Raw genomic sequence first — 21,979 nt, forward strand, 5'->3', positions numbered from 1 at the left:
CATAATAACAATAGACCGTAATTAAGTGTTCCCAAATTTACTAATACACAAATCATTTTTTGTTAGTTCGCTGATATTATGTTCCTAACATTGAACCAATACGCAAAATATATCGGCAAAAGTATCCTATGCGCTGTTTACGAATAAGCAATCTTCGAAAAGTAATGGGCTGCATTCAGCCAGACCGAGCGGAAAAACGTCCGCCAGACTGGTTTGTGCTGTTCACGGTAAACCAAATGGCCACATTAGGAACCAATCAAATATACTAAAACGCAAAAGAAACGCAGGTCCTGAAAATGCGAAAGAATTGCACTTTGTAAAGCAGTATCTTTGGTGGAATTGAACCTCAACTGTGTTAAAGGACATGGCACACACCCACACCGCAGTCCCACCTGCGTGTCAATTTCATTACCTGTGTGACGTCACGAATTCTCAAAACACGTTGTTTGCACGTGCTGGATCATCCGTATCATGAATCCAGTGCAAACACACTCATTGAAATGCTTATAAAGCCTACACACCTGGATTTAATCGCATAAATTCAATTTGAGTAGTGACAGACAACAGAATCACATTTTAAAAATGCCGCGACTGACGCAACTCCAGCGAGGGATGGCCATCGGGATGTTGCAAGCCGGACAGACCCGTACTGCTGTAGCCAGACAATTGGGATGTCATGTTTCGACAATCGCACGCCTTTCTCAACGTCACCAAATCACTGGATCTGTGAACGATCGACCACGCACCGGCCGCCCGAGGGTGACAACCGCAGCCCTAGACCGGTACATCCGGGTGACCCACCTTAGGAATCGGATGCTGCCAGCAGCTAACACCGCTCACCAGGTGCGTGGTCCACGTGGTCCAGTGTCCGCCGATACAGTCCGACGCCGTCTGAGGGCAGCAGGACTCCGTAACCGCCGTCCTTATGTGGGACCAATATTGACCCCTCGGCACCGCCAACAACGTCAACAGTGGGCGCAACAACATCAAAGATGGCGACGTGGCCAGTGGCAACAAGTTCTGTTTACTGATGAGAGCCGTTACAATCTTTCCAACGCTGATGGCCGAATCCGAGTATGGCGACGTCGACATGAACGTTACTCCGACTGCTGCGTTCTGCAGGCCGACCGATGGGGCGGGGGTAGTGTGATGGTGTGGGGTGGGTTCTCATTCAACCACAGAACACAACTTCATGTGTTCAGACAATGCGTTAATGCCGCCGTGTACCAAAATGACGTCATCAACAATCACGTCGTTCCCTTCTTTGCCGCTCACCCACGTGTGCGCTTGCTGCAGCAAGACAATGCCAGGCCGCACACTGCCAGGGCAACACAGGCGTTGCTGGCTCAGCACAACATCCCAACGTTGCCGTGGCCAGCCTTATCTCGGACATGGCGCCTATCGAACACGTCTGGGATGAAATCGGACGTCGCCTTCAGGCTCGCGGACAACCTCAGAATATGCAGGCGCTGGAGGCAGCATTGGTCCATGAATGGAACTCACTCCCTCAGGCATTCTTTCAACGGCTTGTCAACTCAATGAGGAGACGTTGCACTGCCTGTTTGAATGCCCAGGGTGGTCACACGCGATACTGACTTTGACAATGCTACAGGTCGTCTCTTTCACATTTTTAACATGGACCCCCACCCTACTTTATGACATGAAACAATAGCCAAAAAGGAATTCAATCAAAAATTTCCAACACCAATGTGTGCCGAATTGGTGTAGCTCCAAAATAAATGTTGAAATCTTCATTTCGTTTTGTTTTTTTAATATTTTATATCCAATTTAATGAGAACCTGCGTTTCTTTTGCGTTTTAGTATAGTTACCGTATATCTTCGCCTATAAGTCGAATTTTTTTCACCCAAAAATTATTTTATAACTTGGGGGGTCGACTTATAAGAGGGTAAAAAAATTTCACCAAAAAATATTACTGTTTTGGGGATTATTTTACAAGTTTTATTGTTGAAGTATGCCATGTATTTATACTCAAATATGTTAATTTGACACATTTATTTTTTATAACCTATTTTTTTTGGCATTAGAACGGTTTTGGTTATGCGAAAAGGCGTACGATCTCACTCACATGCCAAGACAACAGTCCACTTAGTTAAATTAACAGTCATAACTAATAGTAAAAATGTAAACAATACTAACTACCTGTTGCCTGAGTTTATTTTGAAATCTGGTCACTGGCATTAATGGTTGTTCAAACAATGTTTTGGCGGTGATTAACTTCATGAATATTACTAAGCTTTCCCTTAAAATAGACTGATCTCTGCAGTTCACTTATCTAGAGCAATAGGGACACACATCATTTGGTACAAAAACCAGTGTACTTTCCAGAGTTATCCTCCTTACATGTATTAATATGGCGGCAAAACGTGATACTTTCAGTTTTATCGTAGTGATCTGTTGTCAGTGTTTATAAATAAAGTTGTTGTCTGTGCACAAAACCATCTGTACAGTACTATACAGTAACAGTCAAACAGCTTTCACTCTCTACTAAGGGAATATTTCGTTTTGATGCTATGTAATAATGATAGTTTGATTGGAATAGTCTGATCATATTGCGATGTACAAAACGTGAAAACCGAAGTTTGTAAAATAATTTTCTTTTGTTCAAATATTATTGTTCTCATGTGCTGAAAATAAGAAATATTTCAATATTTATAAGTAGTTTTTCATGGGTCGACTTATAAACGGGTCAATAAAAAAATACGTTTTCAGGGCTTGAAATTAGGGACTCGACTTATAGCCGAGATCGACTTACAGGCGAAGATATACGGTAGTGAACGTTGGCGAAACGTTTGCTGGCTGAACTTAGGGCTGGTAAGACACCTAAAAACACTAACTGTAAAAAAAAAATGGAACCAACAACTAACAAAACTGATAGTTAAAAAAACATTATTTATATATTTTTGGGGGTGGGGGCTTTAAAATTGGATACACTGTTACTGACAAATTGGTTATTCTTTTCAATAAATAGAAAGGTGGGTTTTTTTAAAATCCATATACAGTGAGCAGCATATGACACAGAATTCTATATACTAACACCGTCGATAAAGTTCTCTGAAAATGTTTAGAATCGGAGGATTCCCGTGGACTGTTAACAAAATGTCCACAGCAAAAAAAAAACATACTATGGAAACAAAAATCTAATATACCTGTAGTCCACAGAAAAAAATTAGCCAGAGAATTGAAAACTTGTCTGCATTGCCAATTGCCATGGACAGTTGTTGTTAATTGAAATTTTTTTAATTTGAAAGAAGAGAAGCTGATTTAATTAATATCCTATAAGTATTTGATGTCAGACATATAAATGACCAATTATAATAAGGTCATGGTGGATTTCTTCTCTTAACTTTTAAACCATATGTCATAATTATTATGTACGGTTGACATCTGATGATTGTCAGTCAGTACCTATGTTTACATTTTCATGTTCTTCTCTGAATTCAGATCTAGAAATTGTCAAGTGTAAATTAATACAGTGGACATGTAAACTAATATAACTTAACTGCTATGTTCATATTGTCTCCAAAACCAAATTTTGTATTCCATCCTAGTTAAAATTGGAAGACCATTCAGTGATAATTACTTCCATAAATTACCAAAATCATATCCACTGAACAGAATTGTGCTATCCAATACATGAAGTGATTTAGCAAACAGGCGGGTGGCCTATATAAATATCTGTCCACAATGTAATGTTTTCTTGTGAGGGTGAGTGATAGAGAAACAGTATTTGTTTTAGATTACACTAGTTTTATGCAATTCATTTTTTAATTGGTATATACTTTATTTATTCTGTGTGTTTTTTTATTCCAGGTTCCATGTGTGCTATATGGCAACGCATCGGTGTGCCTGTTCGAGATATTTTGAAGCTTCTGTATTCCTGGATATATCACTTCATTATTGTTGATATCTGGGTGTTGGCAAAGTAAAAATAATTTTTTGAATTACCGTAAATCTTTGAATAGAGGCTTGCATCGATTAGAGACCGGGTCTCGGAGCATCGCGAATAGAAGCCCGCCTTACATAAAGGCCTGTTTATGCTAACTTAGCTTTGTCACGTTAATGAACATGTTACACTTGTCAGACTCGTTGCATGGCAAGAACAGCAGGAAATGATAACTACTTTTGAGTGAGGTAAAAGGTTTCCACAGGTACAAAAACGTTTGGAAGCCTACATTAGAAGATGGCCTTATAGCATGGCCATGTTAGAAAATGTTGACTGAATAAAATAGAAGACTGCCTAGAAAAGAGGCATGTCTTGAATAGTAGCCAGATCTCCGAGCATCATGAAAAGACAGAAGTCTGGGCTTCTATTCCAGAGTTTACGGTAATTCTGTTTTTAAATTGATGTTATTCAGGACAGTATTTGTAGAACATTGATTAGTCTATTTTTGTGGTTTTAAAACGGCTAGACTAGTTACTAGAAATAATCAGCAAAGAATGTACAAATTCCTCTTTTGATAGGAACACTTAGTTATATACACATTCAATTACTTTTTTTTATTATTATTATTGCTGGATGTTTTTAATTTTTAAGTATTATTAATATTATTATTATAGCCCAGTGGTAAATTGCTCGTATAATGCATGGTCAGTCTAGGATTGAACCCTTTGGTGGGTCCATTGGTATTTGATATCCTGCCTGTAGGATGGTGCATATAAAAAATCCATTTATACTAATGGAAAAATGTGGGTTTTTTTCTCAAAGGCTTTGTCAACATTACAAACGTGTTTGACATTCAATAGCCTATGATTAATAAATCAATGTCCTCTAGTGGTGTCGTTAAACAAAACAAACTTTAACTTATTATTAATAGTTACAAATGTAGTATAAAATTTAAACTCTCTGCTATGTAATTTTATTCAATTTGCAGGGAACATTTTGTTCAGTGTTATGTTGCATTTTATTACATAGGTTCTAGAAATACATGTAGCTATACAATTTTAAAATGTTAAATTTTATATAGTTGCTATCCAATCTTTACGTGATGAGCAACTGTCACTATCAAAATTATGAAAACAAATTGTTCCTTAATGTGTAAATTGTTATATAAGAATGGTTTGTCAGTTTTTGTGAATTTATCAATGTATTTAAAGTCATAAATTGTATAAATTTGCGTAGCCTTGTGAAGAGATTTTATATTAAATTTGTGACTATCATCCAATTAGAAGAGAGTAAATCATATAACATCTGGTATTTTATAATTACACATTAATAAATTTTCCCAAAATGAGAAACAATTTTTATATGTAACAAAGACTAAGAAAACAATTTGTTTTGTTTCAGACGACCCAAGGTGTTATTATGGTGTTTATTGATACCTCTCTTCCTTTTGTTTCTACCATTTTTCCTGCGATCTGGTGAGTATTTGTTGTTGTTTTTGTTTTTTGTTTTTTGTCCTAAATTATTTCCTAATAAATCCGTGTCTGATGTATTGGCATATCCGTTGATTTGGCATACTTTATAGTTTGCATTACTAAGCTTAGAAAGTTGTCTTGTTGTCGGTCTTAGTGAATTAGAGCTCAATTCCTTTTTCAGTGGTAAATCCCCTGATGGGTATCAAATATCAACATATTTATTGTTACGGGTGAAATTAATAATGATTTCATAAATTCAAAAAATCAGTCATATGTTTTCTTGTATATATATATTAATGCAAAGTGGGTCATTGATATTAACAATGACATTACGAGTCTGAAAAACACTTTTCCCACATTTTAATAATGTAAATTGTAAACAGTATAACTCTTAGGTTATATTTGTTCCAACTGAAGAGAAAACTGAAAACACAGAAAAAAGAAATCAAAACAAGTTTTAACACCTTAATTGACAGTCGGTCTAGTTCACAATAGCAGAGTATGACAAATATTTTGAAAAGTCACTAGCCACAGGGCTAGTGGGTTTGTGAAAACCACTAGCCCACCAAGATAAAGCACTAGCCCAAATTCTTGATCAATTATAACTGGATTTTTATCAAATTTTTGTAAGATTACACATTTACGAGTATAACAGTAAAATGAAACAAACACTTAAATTATGTTGTAACTTTCAGTTTTGTCAGGTTGTACGTTTGGTCTTTTGTCCAGTGTGATCCATCGTTATTGTCCCGTTTTCGCTTTTGCCCACTCCCGGGGTTGGTATCTAAAACCACTATCAAAATAATTAAATTTAAATGAGGGTACGACAGTGTGACACACGGTAATAGATGGTTGAGTGTATTTGGTAGTGGGTTATGCTTTTAGGGCCTACTATTCATGTCGCCAGGAACGGTACTGCCAATTGCTCAAATACAGGGCATTATCCCATGTCAGACCGATATCAAAAGAATAGAACGGCGACATCTAATCCGTTGTTAATTGATGAACAAAAAAGGTATTATCTTGTATCGGCAGCTGTGAGACATTATCCAAACGTAATAGCCCAAGCCGAGTCATTGCATGTGCGGTTACCATTAAAGTAAATTGTTTTCCTGGTTGCCGATAACCATATGTAAGCGAAGTGTTAAATTAGAAAACAATAGGTAAATAAAACAAACACTGAAATTCAAAGCATGACTGGGGTTTGATTGAGATTAACCTGTCGTCGCGATTGGTCATTTCCAAGTTAGCCTAAAACATAATTATGTGCGAGATTAACTACCACGTGACATGTCCAACCAATCAAAACACGCATGTCATTAGACTTGATTTCCTGTGCCAGAAACTTGAAAGGGAAAAGTAAACAATGCATGCTGTAACCGTATCGATGTAGAGATAGCATGTTACTGCAGTTTGCAGACCTATTTCAAGTGGATTATTATTATATACTGATGATGTTGTTGATATTATTCTATGACAAACGTCACAATCAAATTTATTAAACGAAATTTCAGCTGAGAGAAAAAAAAACAAAAACAAAACACGATCGAGCGATAAGGAGAGGGGGTGAGAAACCACTAGCCCGAACTTAAAAACCACTAGCCACGGGCGTCGGGCTAGCGGATTTGTCGAACTCTGCAATAGTCACATTATTACTAAAAATAAAAGCAAACTCAGTACCATCTGTGTGCACAATCTACCCAGGAGGAAAATCCATGTAGGGATCTTAGGCGTGCATGACAATGAACATGCATCTGCATTTATGACAAACTGAGCTACCCAAGAAAACGATTCTGAAACTGACTATAAAGTGAGGTTATGAGTGATCTATAAATAGTGGAGTCATTGGGCCACATATACATTTGTACTGTGCCGAATCACCGGACATGGAAACAGTGTTGGATACAGTGGGGTGCCTTCATTTATGCACAATTTTAAAATGTTTTTTTTATGACAAACATAAAAAAAGTTTTGTTGAAATATCCTTAGCAAGACATTAAAGGTTAACTCCATGATAATAAAAGGGGTGATTTTGGCATACACAATTTAAATCTACTTTACTATTTATACTTTGTGTTCTTAATAACCAGTGGCAAGTGTTATTCCTATTTTGCTTTCACCTAAGCACAGCAGAGTGTTTTACATAATACCCATGCTAAACATTCCAAGAATGACTTACAAGTTCTTGATTGTGACATCATTTAAGTCCTAATAATCTCAGACATTTTGGTTCAAGATTCTAAATCAGGGAGTGCTGGATGGATAGGAGCCACATACATGTAGGCCTTATCCTGTGATATAGTCAGCTTTTTCTCAGCTTAAAACTACCACAGAAAAACATTCCACATAATGCCTCTACGGGCCTGTGAACAGTATGCCATCCTAGATTTCTCACTGCAACATTTATGGTTACACACATTCTCTATTTTGAGAAGAAAAGCACAAATGATATCACCATTATGGAAGTTACATGTAAGACGTTCTGTTTTTTCCTTCACACAATTTCCAAAATCCAATTTTATTTCAGTATTTTCAACAATAATTTTTGTAAAATTAATGATTAATTATAATGGTACATTTAGTGTTGGTTTTTTTTTTTTTAACAATGAAAAACAACAACAAAAACTTGTAAAACATTCTTAGGTGATAAACCAAAAGAGAAATCCTTTCAGTTTTCAGTGGTGGTGTGAACCTTTGGTGTTTTACCTGTGCAGGTATTGACGTTCATCAGTGTTTAAGCTGGACAGAAAGTATTGCCAGCAATTTGAAAACTTATTTCCAAAATGTGTAGTTTTTAAATTGATTTTGTTTTTAGCCAAACAAAATGCAACAACATTAAGGTTTTTAACTTATCAGCAAATGTATTCAGAAATACATGTATGTTTGCCAGATTCAACCTCAGTTCATATTTGGTGATATGGTATTGGCAGCTTAAACTCTGTGCTTGTTTGTTTGGCTGTGAAAATCATTGAAACCGAATAATCAGTTGTGTTTGGCGATATAATTTGCTGTCAGCATTTAGTAACATTCTGTGTTTGAAGATGCACCGGTTAAATTTGCTTCTATTAATTACACCATAAAATTGGATACTTAGTTAATGTTCTGTTGAAGTTTATTGAACGTTTTTGTAACTGTTTTAATTCTTTCATGCATTATTTTGCTCTTTGGTATAGGACTCCAGAAAATGAAAGTCTTAACTTGAACTGCAATCAGTCTTGTATGTCTCATTCATGTAAACAGTAAATGTTCCATATGCACATGACTGGGAAGACATTCAGAAGCATTTCCTAATTTGTTTTCCCAATGAAATAGACTTTTAATGATCAGTCAGTGCAATGGTTGATGGTTTAAAAATTATTTTCTTGTTATACATTGATTCCCGTACTTACACCTTTTTTTCTTTTTTTGGGGGGGGGGGTGGGGTGGGTGAGGGGCCTGTCTAGCACATGCATGCAAGTCATCGTGGCTTTTCTATTCTAGTTATATAGATGTAATGAAGTGTTTTTAATATGTGTACATATTCTTTGTTATTGTTGATAGGGTTAACATAAATCTGTAAAGTCTTGTTGAAACTAAATATTCCTAATTTTAGAAATATTAATGCCTGTTTATGGAATCATTTTGTTTTATAATACATTTACTTCAATTTCTTTTCTACTATAGAAGTGGGGAAATACCATTAGTTTGATGTTAGGTTAAGTATTTATGAACAGAGAAAACGATCCAAGTTTTCTATTATAAATTCACTTTGCACCTGGGTATTTGATATTTGCTAATTTTAGAATACAGTAAAGCAGAGTTGTCAAAGCTGAAATCTTGAAGACTTGATTGTCGACCCAATCCTCATGTACAACCATTTTTACTTTGTAGTGACATTTTTTACTTTCTCAGATTTTTATTTATCTACCTTCTGTTTTTCAGCAATGCAAGCTGGTAATATATTATCCCATTCACTTTACAATGCAAAGTCAACATTCCTTACTTCGTTTTCGTCATTTTCATCACCATCATCACTTCAGGCAGAGACAGAACATCATGTTCCTCAGGTAGGCTTCAGGTTGTGTTCTGTAGTTCATAGCAATATTATATCACCATATTAAACAAAAACAAAAATAGAGAGAGAGGATTCGTTGCAAGTGTTTTGTAATATGGAAAATATCAACCGAGTAGATGTTAATCGGTATTTATCGAGGTTCTGCTGAGACAATACCGATTAATTAGACGAGGTTGATATACATATTAAAAAACATGAGTAGCAAATTTTATTTATCCTATAACACTTCTAAAATAACATTTTAATTTGATATTTAGTAAATCAAAGTTCTGAAGTCGTCTCACAGGTAATATGATGTCATTGCGATTAGCACAAATGTAGTTGTCATGGGAACACGACAGATCTTCGTAAACACAGCTGTCAACATTCACAGGAGTTCTCTATCTTGATTCTGTGAACGCTAGAACATAGTAGAATGACAATGAAACATGTTGAGTGTATTTTGTTGACTGGTATTCATATTTAGGTTGTAATCACAATATCGAAAATAAAATAAAAAACTTTCTAAATTTGTGCAAACGTTACTGATGACGTAACGCGCACATGGGTTCAATTTCTCGCTATTTGTATAATTATTTCTTTTAAAACATGTTGGATATTATTATTTAATGAAAACTGAAGATTTGTATAGGATGTATTCGCTGAAAATAACTGATAATACAGACTTTGAAGTAGATGACGGATGAATTACTCATCATTGATTGAAAGTGAAAATAAACAGTCATAAACAATGATGTCATGGATCGTGATCTTAAGGTTTTAAAAAAATCTTTAAAAAATATATTAATAAGTTCTGTAAATTTTATTTTTGTAATTAGACTCACTAATATGTCCTCTAAACTACGACACACATCAAAATAGTGTTAAATTAGTTGGGGGTTTTACAATTTGAGGTTGAATAATGTAGGTTCAAAATTATAGTGATGACGTTTTCTGGTTGTAAAGCTGAGTGGATAAGAGTTAAAAATGTAAAATCATTTATTAATTAACCTGAACAAATCGGAGTAGTGTACATGAAGGAAGAGTCAACTTAATGAAAACACGACTACCAGAAAACAGTGCTGACCAGAATATATGCCGTGTAGCATCCAGTGTTACGTCACGGGTCACAGATTTCTGGAGTCTCAGTCCAGTCTAGCAGGCACCAGAATAATGAATGCTCGACTGTTTTCAATTATCCTGTCTGGTGCAGTGCAAATTCTTTTCATCTTCAGACAAATCTTAGATACTCACACATTAGAGTTTCCCTCTTTGGTTTTTTGGTCAATGCGCTTTGATAATGAAATACTGACGCACTGAGAGTAAAATGCTAGAAACAACTAAATTTAGAGTAAAATACACACACGTGACTTAATTTGTATTTTATACACTACAAACAGAAAATGCTAAAAATTATGCACACCCACACAGAAAATGTCATTTTTTCTGCGATGGAAGCGAGAAATACACACACTGAATTTTGCTAAGAAAGAAGGAAAATGTCTTGGCCACCACATGCTAAACATAGCATTGTGGAATTATCTGTTATTTTGCAACCTTAATTGTGGTAAAAACTAAATTACGTTGAAATTTGTTGTTTTTAATTATGTTTTAATGTCGGTTCATAAGTAAGAAAGATACATAACAGAATTGGGATATAACAACATTATTATTAGTCCGACAGCCACATTCATTCGATAATTCTTGGACTTGTTCATTTACAGTTACAGATTTGATGCTGATGTCAAGGGAAATAACTCTGTATTATAAAACACAACCCTCTAAATACCGAATCCCTGATAAATATTAGGTCCCCGATGTGATCCGGTTTAGACAGGTTTCACTTTATTTTAGTTAGTGAAAATATAAAAATCATATTTAAATATTTGTGAACAAGTGCATGGTTCAATTATCTCCCTTATATATTATTACAATCTAATTATTGAGGTCAGTGTTTTTGAGTTTGACAATTACCAAAGCATCTGACCGTATTTGAAAGATAAATAAAATCTTTATAAAAAATGGATATGAAGTGCAATGATAGTAAAATATCAAAAACTGATTGAGTACGAATCTGAATAATGGTAACACAATGTCACAGTGCAATGCTCAAAGTCTTGTAGGAACAATGCAATGTGTTAAGATACATGTACATTGTAGCTTTGTGAATTAGACGCCTGCCTAAAATAACTTGTAGGGTGTGGGGTAGTGGCAGTAATTAAAGTATCATGGTACAGTACTATAGGCTGTTCTTTAGTTTGGAAACAAAAGGGGCACTTTTTGTGATTTCATGGGTGAAACCTGCCCCCTACCTGTCACCATTGCTGGTATTGCTGACACACTTTACATTAATTTATATTTAATTTCAACTTATTTTTTTCTTGTATCCTGCATTTTGTAGATTACTGGTTTTTACTATGTGGCTAATTGTTTTGCAGTTTTCTGCCCACAATACAGGAAATTTTAAAGACAGGGTGAAACAGATAATATTCCAGCTGCAGAAGAATCAAAGTCCACAGCTAAATGCCATAGACATTGAGCGTATTGTCAAAGGAGTTATCAGTGAAGAGTTGGCTGTCTTGAAAGTAGATCTGTCGCGCAGGATAAATGAGGCTAAAGGACATATGGTATAGTATTCCAGTGAAAGTTACTTATTTTTGTATTCTTTCCAGTGTAGGAGAAACACCAACAAAAATTACTTTATACGACAGCAGGAGACTATTTTTTTCAAGTGTCATAAATGCCAATTAATTTAATTAAGAGAATGACATTATTATAGAATGTTTCTCAAAAGGCAGAGGAAACTGGAAATGTATGGTTGTAAACTTTGATAATTATTTTGTATAACATTAATATAACTCAGTTGCCTTACACATGTAATCTTTTTCCTCTTTCTGGATATGTAAATATTTTATTTGTGTTTGGCTCATTTGGTACCGGGTAGTATATATGATACAAAAATACATGATGCAAAATGTTGTAGAATTGAATATTTGGATTTCCTCGGACTCGTCTTCCCCACCCCCAATCACTAGTTGATGTGTGAGATATGTTCAGGGTGTAGTATGTGCTGTCCTGTATGCCAACCTTCCTTAGTAATAAATCAGACTAGTATATGTAAAGTTCCAACTCTGCTCCTGTAACCCAGCTCTTAGGTTACAACCTCTTTAGTAGCCTACTTGCCACTGTGGACGCATTTATAAATAATTAATATTTTGTTTATTTTCAGGATTCATGGCAAATGGAACAGAAGCTAAAGTTTGTTACACTGAAAGATAACATCAACTTAGCTATGACAGAATCAAAGGTTTGTATTGGAGATATACTGGGATATTTCATTGTCGATTGTTCAAGCTAATGTTACTGCTTGTTTATTCATCCTCTGTTTTTCACCTAAAATACTAAACAGCATTAAACTTACTGTATACTTTACCTTCTTGAGTTGTTTTCTCATCAAAGTATTATTTAACTCTACGCGTCAGCTTATAAAGTGGAAGCGGTGTTAGTATACAAAATTACCATTTTTTAAATGATATATTTGGCTTGTAATCATGATATTTGCCTAATAGTAATAGCACTTATACTCAAATATGTTACTTTTATATTTCACTATTTTTTCTCAAAGATATGTGACCATATTTTTTATTTTTTTTTAATAATAATAAGATTTTATGGTTTAGTCTTAAAGAAATTATGCTTTTTAAAAATTTAGTTTCAACTTTTTATTTTTAGGAATTTGAAAGGAAATTAGAAGACGCTATTGCTAAGACATCTAAGTGAGTTTCACATACCTCTCCTTTTTATTCCTTTTTTTTTTACATAGTACTTATTGTTCCCATATATAGATGATTCAATCTGATTTTTGGAGACAGTAAAAATGTGCTGGATTTGTGTTTCAGAATAAGATACATGTATTTGATTAAGACATATTTCTGTATTTCATTGATGCTGGATTCGATTGAATTAGCAGATAAATATATTCTCATTTCATTTTTGAGGTTATCGTGGATTTAATACCTCTAAATATAATTTAAAACCAAACAAGTTAGATTTAATAGAGCTAATTTAAGGTGATTGACCAATCAGAATCGAGTCATAGTAGAATATACTTTATTGCACTAAAGCATTTGTGGTACTACTAGAATATTTAAAACTGGCTTTTATTTTTTTAACCATTGATGTTGATTAGAGGAAAAGTAGTGTATGCCAGCAATTAAACCTTAAGTTAAAAGATGAAATCACGGTCTGCATTTTGTGTGTTATGTTGTGTCTCATAGCATGCTGCAAAATTTTTAATGCTTTTATAGTTATACGGTCTTGTAAGATTCATAAAGGACCTGATCAGTTATTAAGATGTATAGTCTGAAGTGAGCTGTGCAATATATTTCCTTCAGGCAAACCAAGCAAGACGTGAACTTGGCAAGAGATAAGATTCGGCTGCTGGAGGAACAGATACAGTCTCTCGGTACTGACATTGCTCAGCTTCGTCTAGAACATTTTGAAATGCTGGGAGAGGTCAAAAATTGTTGTCACAATGATACATTCTTTGCTGCTGTCATTAAGAGTCAGATCAATGACATAATTTCCAAGGTAATTCTGCAGATTTTCTTTATCAGGTTTGTTATATCGTTCCTGTGCTAATAGAATCTATGGCAGAGTTGAATACCAAGGCCCCATTCCACGAAGCGATCTTAGCACTACTATCGCCGTAAATACCTACCATCGTGACCTTAATTTTTGTCTACGATTGCCAGCCTGTTCCACGATGCGGCGTAGCTTACTATCATCGTAAATTACTGAACATTTACAATAGGTACGAGGCAGTTGTAAGCCACTAACGTAGCTGTCAAATGGCGGTTAAATGATGATTTTGTCATTTTCTAAGAAGGATACTAACTTTTTGTATAAAAATGGATCTAATATATAGCAAATAACTTTTATAAAACTCTGCGTTCGATGAAAAACATTCTAGGCCATAGACGTTCACACGAAAATACGGGAGATAACTCTCATGTCTTATGCATTCGGCAATTATCACTTAGCAAATAAACTGACAAAGTTACTTCATGGATGTCCGATACCAATGAATACATCTAAGATGTTCCGAAAAGTCGGTAACCAATTCATTATTTAACTAATTCAAGAATATTTTAATCATTAAAGGGGCACTTATGACTACCGTAAGGTTGCTTTGTGGAACAGCTGTAAAGTTTACGGTGCCAGTTGTAAAATTCACCGTAAATCACTACAATTAACCTTAGCTACAATTCTTTCGTGGAACGGGACCCTGAGATATAAATAGCAGGACATTACCCCAAAAGTGTCAAAAGTTTTAGATGTCAGATATATATATATAATTACAAACTTTGCTACGCTACGCGATTTTATACCATTTGTGACTTTTATACATTGATAAATTCCTAAAAAATTAGAAACAATTCTTATATGTAAGATTGAATAGGTATGTAATAAAATATTTTGATTGCAGATTGTGGCTGGTGGTGGAGGTACTGGTGCAGACTCACATGGTGGCTTCGTATCTTGGCTGAACTCCAACTACGCGAAGAAGGAAGATTATGACAACACAATAGCTGACCTGAAGGCAATGGTTGAAAACAGATTGAACAAGATCATGAGGCAACAGGATGCTAACAAAATGTTTGTTCCCTCTGGGAGTTCCAAGGGAAGTGGTGTTAGTGAAGAGGTGATTGCAATGGAATTTCATATTTCTTCAGTTTATTTCTATCAAATCATTCATGCATTCATTATTTCCATCAAAATAATTATTGTAATTCTCAGTTATCTACATAATATTCATAAACTGAACAGTTGTAATAAATGTGAAGCTGGCAGGCTTAGGCATTTAACAAGAATCATAAAAACAACAGGGCAACAACATGGTTGAATAATAAAAATTCTGAAATTGGAGGGGTTAGTGTAAAAAAAAAAAATTAAAAGAAAAAAAAAAGAAACTGAAAGAAACCCTCCACAAACACCCAGCCTCATATTTCCGTAATGTTTGTTGATTAACACGTTTATGGTTGTAGGTGCCAGAAAGGGCAGGAGGCACTGGTCTCCATCTCTAAATATAATGCATTTGCTCCCTTCCCCCCTGTTTGTTTATGGCAGGCCCTAATCTTGCCAGCGAAATGAATGTTTTCTTTGTTGAAAGTCGATTCAAGTTGCTGAGTTATTAGCAGTAGTGAGAAGTCGTAGCCTCTGTAATATTTTGGACCTAATTCGATATGTAAATACTCTATATATTACTGCTATTTTTTTTTATCATGTTAAGTCAGTGGTGTTAAAATGGGTCAAAACAGACAATTATCGTTTATTTACAATAATTTACATCTGTCAAGCAAACATGGCTTCTCACTCAATAAAATAAATAACAAGCCTTGCATAAATGATACACCTGTACTTAACCTCTAGAGGTTTACTTAAAGTATGTTGTCTCTTTCACACATTCCTCAAAGTTAAAATCAGTTTATCTACTTGGTGAAATAATGCTCTCTGCCACTTTTATCCCTTTTGCTTTTAATTATGGGTGTAAATATGTTGGGTGTTTTTTTATTTGTTTGCTTTTAAAAATATTTTATATACATCAGTTAATGTGATTATGCTACATCATTTTAAATCAGTTGCCATAATTTCTTTTTAATATTAAAAATGATTAATTGGCAATATTGTTTTATTCCAGTATGTACGTTTTATTGTGGATGAAGCTATTCAGAAGTTCAGTGCAGATAAAACAGGCATGGCTGACTATGCTTTGGAATCAATAGGTATGTACCTGGTTCATGGAGATTTTAAATTTCATACAAATCGAGGTGTTCTCATACGAACCCATTGGATTGATCTGTTTTGTTATATTCTCTATTGTGCTTTCGTGTGGTAAGATAGGCACAATTTTGTAAACATTGTTAACAGAATTAATATGTTAGCTTTTATTTTTTACTTAATGAAATTGTTGAAACTCAGTTTTGCTATGTTAAACATTGTGGTTCATAATTTTGTGTTTGTTACACAGAACAAGTAAACACATCAAGCAGATGTGGAAAATTAGTTTATGAGATTCAGTTTCCCCTTGACTCGTTATTTGTAGATGACATGTCTTAGTTTTTGGTCAAGTTGCAAGATTCTGGCTTTGTGCTTAAATAGAACATTGACAGTGTGTTCAAACTGCACCCATGTGATGTGGTTAAAGATTTAAGTCTAGATTATAAAGTTCTATAAGCACAGACTCCTGTTTTAATAAAACACAATTTATTTAGTTACAGTTAGAAGAATAAAGAAAACCCATATAACATACTACAAAACTGTGTTCAGCATATACTTGTAGTATGCAGTCACCCAGTTATATACTTCAGGCAAAACAAAGAGGAATGTACATTTTTGTACTTGGTTTTGATGCTTATCAAGTAATAAGTAGATGATGTACAATCTAATTAAAATTAGCTCCACTATTACATGTGGATCTAACATCAGCCAGTTGGAGCTCATGTCCACCAATCAAAACCTTACTTGCAGAATCCTGCCAGTGATTTAAAAATAATTTGAAAACATTCCGAATTATCCTGAGGGTATACGACATGTTTTGTGTGAATTACGAATGCCTTAAAAGATGTTTTATTTTATAAAATAAATAATTTGTAATGTAAAACTGAAGACTGTTTTAGTTTTTTTTTTTTATATAAATAAATAAATAATTTTTAATGTAAAATTGAAGACTGATAACCCACCCCGTACGTATTGGTATGGTTCGCTGTACTGCGGCCACTAAAATAGACTCGCCCAATATTTTTAGAATTTGTATGCTCCCAAATAACGTTATAAAAGGCGAAGTGTGATTGGTCAATATTTAAATTATTATTTACAGACGAAATGTTACCTGGACATTGGGGACTATGCAGTGTTGTTAGTTTTAAATCACTGGCAGGATTCTGCAAGTAAGGTTTTGATTTGTGGACATGAGCTCCAACTGGCTGGTGTTAGATCCACATGTAATAGTGGAGCTAATTTTAATTAGATTGGATGATGCACTGGGTTTTTTCATATTAACCGGGACGGGATGTAGATGTAAATTGCTTGCCTGATACATGGTCAGTCGATGCCCATTGGTGGGGCCCATTGAACTATTTCTCGTTCAAGCCAGTGCACCACGACTGGTATATATCAACGGCCATGGTATGTGCTATCCTGTCTGTGGGATGGTGCATATAAAAGATTCCTTGCTACTAATGGAAAAATGTAGTGGGTTTCCTCTAAAATTAGACAAAATTACAAATGTTTGACATCTAATAGCTGATGATTAATAAATCAATGTGTTCTAGTGGTGTCGTTAAACAAAACAAACTTTTAGCTTTTTTTCATATTGACCTGCCTAAATATGATCACTGACTTGACTTATTTTCATTCTTCAGGTGGCAGTATCATTAGTATCCGGTGTTCTGTCACTTACTACAAAAAGACAGCACTTGTCAGCATATTTGGAATACCTCTGTGGTATGCGTCCAACTCTCCAAGAACAGTCATTCAGGTGAATTATCAGGGTTTCTGCCAGAGGGTAAATGGGTATAGCACCATACCCAGATTATTTTGCAGATTTAAAAAAAAAAGTTAACCTTTTGACAAAATTAATTACTCTTTATCATTAATGTATGATTTTCTTAACCCTAAACATAACCCATTTTCTTTCTGGAGGAGGTCACCCATATCCCCTGTTGTCTGTGGTTGCATTCAATTCCATAGCGCCATACCCACACATTTCTTTCTGGCAGAAACACTGATTATCTATTCTTTACAAGTATGGCTATAGAAACATTTTGTTTGGAAATAATTGCATATTGCTGTGGAATGGATAAAAATTAATAATTTGTTTTCCAAGTGACACCTTATGAAAGTTGATTTTCATTTTTAGCCTGATGTCTACCCTGGTCAGTGCTGGGCATTCAAGGGTTCCCGTGGTTACCTAGTTATACAGCTGGCCACTGCCGTCCAGCCAACAGGCTTCACCTTGGAGCATATTTCTAGACTGTTATCACCAGCAGGAAATGTGGACAGTGCACCCAAAGACTTTTCTGTGATTGTAAGTAATATATGATTTTTAATAGAGTTGTGAGATAATGAAAATCTGTCATGGGTGTTAGGTGTAGAAAGATAAAAGTCCAACCGGAAGGATTCTAAAAGGCTACATTTAGCAGTGGTCATAGTTGTTATTAAAGCAGTAAAATTTTCCGTCATGTAATAGATGTCCAAATTCGATTCATCATAATTTTGAGACAATGTTGTTGCCATCACTGAAAATTATCAAATTCTTGCGAATTACAAAGCTGCTCTTGGAAAGTAAAAATCCCAACTAATATTTGAGGCATATCTATTAATTACATAGTTTGGCCAAATCTCTGATCTGTAATCTGAATTTGACAGGAATTTTAGTAATGACTGCCTGTGTTTCAGGGTTTGACGAATGAACGTGAAGTTGAAAAGGGAAAACATTTAGGCAACTACACCTACAACCAAGAAGGAAACCCTGTCCAGTTTTTCCCAGTACAGGTACGTGTCAATTTTGTTAACGGAACATGTATAGTATTGCCTTTGTTAGTATAAATTGTTGAAGATGCCTCTATATATATATATATATATATATATATATATATATATATATATATATATATATATATATATATATATATATACAGTAGAATCTCATTGGCTCGAACACTGTCGGTGCATCAAAATCTGTTCGACCCATCGGGTAGTTCGAACCATGCATTCGGCCGTTATCGGGTGCTTCTGTAACACAAAAAGCAATCGGACAACTTCGCATATTTCCATAAAACCGGCTTGGGCAAGATGATCCGATTGACTCATGAGTAACGAAGTCGCCGTCAAATGTTGGATGAGATATATATTTGTAACAATTATTTATCAGCGTTAATAAACAAATACGATTGACAAATTTATATAATGGAGAATATATAAAACTCCATTCACAGTCGTGTCGTCATTAGAGCTGGAAACAAACTTGGCGTGACGGAAACAATTGGCTATTGTTTTGTGTGTCACCTGCATCAAATACATTGCATCCAGTACCGTAATTAGCACGTTTATGTTTCTGTCTGCTGTATGGGGCTGCTTCATGATAGCAAGTTGTTTGTAGGGGCTTTTCAGGTTGTTTATCACGCCTTGGTCCATTGGCTGTGTTTGACCGGTTGTGTTAGGTGCCAAAAAGATCAGCTCAATAACTTTCAGACGTTTTTTCTACCGTTAGGCTGCATCCATGTCGATGAAAAATTCCTACATAAATTTTTATATATATATATATATATATTTCTTTGCACAGACTTAGCTGTTCGAGCTAAATATATTTAATTTTACAGTTCGGACCAATAAATCAGTTCGAGAGAAAGCTTCTGTTCGACCCTGGGGTATTCGACCAATCAGCACCAAAATAAAAGGGTTTAATAGAAAGAAAAATCGGGACTTTGTTTTTGGTTCGAGAATACCGTCAGGTTCAACCGTTGGGCGTTCGAGCCAATGAAATTCTACTGTATATATATGTATATATATATATATATATATACTCTTCAAAAAAAGAAACGCAAAAGGGTACAAATGGGTTATAACTCCGATTTTATGTTTCCTACCGTTTCATGCTTTGTGAATATAAGGTCATTGCATGTCCCAAACACATTCCCACGGTTACATTCGATAAAACGCAGCTACTGTACAATAAAGTTCCAAAATGTGAATATTCGCAAAAACGCAGCCACGTGCAAACCATGTCACCACTGCACGTGCATTGTCTGCACGTGCAACATGAACACCGACAGTATAAAAGTGCAGGGTGTTCGCTTGCCTGGCCTCTGTATCTGGCCGACAGTTGACAATCCAGGACATGCCACGTCTCAGTGAACCGCAGAGAAACAATGCCATCGGCCGACTAGACGCAGGCGAATCCAGAACGGCCGTTGCCAGGGCATTCCATGTGTCCCCAAGCACCATCTCCAGACTGTGGGACCGTTACCAGCAACATGGATCAACACGTGACCTCCCTAGATCCGGTCGACCACGGGTCACTACCCCGGGCAGGACCGCTACATCCGGGTACGCCACCTTCGGGAACGATTGACTACTGCCACCTCCACAGCCGCAGCAATACCAGGTTTGCGCAGGATATCCGACCAGACCGTACGGAACCGCCTACGTGAGGTAGGAATTCGTGCCAGACGTCCAGTTCGAGGTGTCATCTTAACACCACAACACCGTCGACTCCGACTGCAGTGGTGCCAGATTCATCGACAATGGCCTCAACTGCGATGGAGACAGGTGTGGTTCAGTGACGAGTCCCGATTTCTGCTCCGACGTCATGATGGAAGATGTCGCGTGTATAGGCGTCGTGGTGAACGTTATGCGGCAAACTGCGTGCAGGAAGTGGACAGATTCGGCGGGGTTAGTGTCATGGTGTGGGCAGCCATCTCACACACTGGCAGAACTGACCTGGTCCACGTGCATGGCAACCTGAATGCACAGGGCTACATTGACCAGATCCTCCGGCCACACATCGTTCCAGTTATGGCCAACGCAGTGTTCCAACATGACAACGCCAGGCCTCACACAGCACGTCTCACAACGGCTTTCCTACAGAACAACAACATTAATGTCCTTCCTTGGCCATCGATATCACCGGATTTGAACCCAATTGAGCATCTATGGGACGAGTTGGACCGACGCCTCCGACAGCGACAACCACAGCCCCAGACCCTGCCCGAGCTGGCAGCAGCCTTGCAGGCCGAGTGGGCCACCATCCCCCGGGACGTCATCCGTCATCTGGTTGCTTCAATGGGCAGGCGGTGCCAGGCAGTTGTCAACACACGCGGAGGCCACACCCGGTATTGACTCCAGATGACCTTGACCTTGGTGGTGTGTCCTATCACTTACTCACAATGGACTAGAGTGAATTGTGAACAATCCTGCAACATTTGGTAATTATCGGACTCACCATTCAATAATTAAATCAATTCTCCAAATGTTACGACAATGTGGTTTTGCGTTTCTTCTTTTGAAGAGTATATATATATATATATATATATATATATATATATATATATATATATTTATCATATTGTATCTTACATTTTCAGTGCAATCAAAGTATGTGATATTTTTTAGATCACATACTTTAAGAATTTGATAACTTTGCAAATTAGATGTAAATTAGTCGAGGTCTCGGCACTAGGTTCATTGACATTTAAGCAAACGTACTTGGGTGACACTCCATGATTGACGTATGCATTCATAGTCATCAAATAAAAACATTGCAATGGCAATTTGACACTGAAAGCTGTCCAGCGTTCAAAAAACGTTAGGCATAACTTTATTTTGATGTAAGGACATCCAAAATGACATTCGAGTTTGACGTCATTTCCATTAAAAAAATACCCCGCGCCACATATTCTTACATCATTTGAATATCTAGTAATGGCGGACTGGAATTAAAGTTTACAAAAACACGTTGTATTAAGCTTGAGCTTATATGATAAAGAGATTATTACCCTCGTGTATTT

At 35.9% G+C, this 21,979-nt stretch overlaps 1 protein-coding gene across 5 annotated transcripts in view; it reads left to right on the forward strand.

The window, feature by feature from the left end:
- Window positions 1–21,979, forward strand: part of LOC121379967 (SUN domain-containing protein 2-like) — a 41,990-nt gene that overhangs the window by 16,643 nt on the left and 3,368 nt on the right. For 4 of the 5 annotated variants that reach the window (XM_041508667.1, XM_041508669.1, XM_041508666.1 and 1 more), the window contains 13 exons: window positions 3,833–3,944; window positions 5,307–5,380; window positions 8,050–8,091; window positions 9,299–9,423; window positions 11,849–12,037; window positions 12,640–12,717; window positions 13,143–13,186; window positions 13,805–14,000; window positions 14,899–15,114; window positions 16,111–16,195; window positions 17,834–17,949; window positions 18,331–18,498; window positions 18,870–18,965. In XM_041508667.1, the coding sequence (XP_041364601.1) occupies window positions 3,833–3,944; window positions 5,307–5,380; window positions 8,050–8,091; window positions 9,299–9,423; window positions 11,849–12,037; window positions 12,640–12,717; window positions 13,143–13,186; window positions 13,805–14,000; window positions 14,899–15,114; window positions 16,111–16,195; window positions 17,834–17,949; window positions 18,331–18,498; window positions 18,870–18,965 (1,541 nt within the window). The remainder of the gene's footprint in view (window positions 1–3,832; window positions 3,945–5,306; window positions 5,381–8,049; window positions 8,092–9,298; window positions 9,424–11,848; window positions 12,038–12,639; window positions 12,718–13,142; window positions 13,187–13,804; window positions 14,001–14,898; window positions 15,115–16,110; window positions 16,196–17,833; window positions 17,950–18,330; window positions 18,499–18,869; window positions 18,966–21,979) is intronic. The other variant, XM_041508668.1, reaches the window with a different exon arrangement.

This window comes from Gigantopelta aegis, chromosome 8, assembly GCF_016097555.1.
Source record: "Gigantopelta aegis isolate Gae_Host chromosome 8, Gae_host_genome, whole genome shotgun sequence".
NCBI lineage: Eukaryota > Metazoa > Mollusca > Gastropoda > Neomphalida > Peltospiridae > Gigantopelta > Gigantopelta aegis.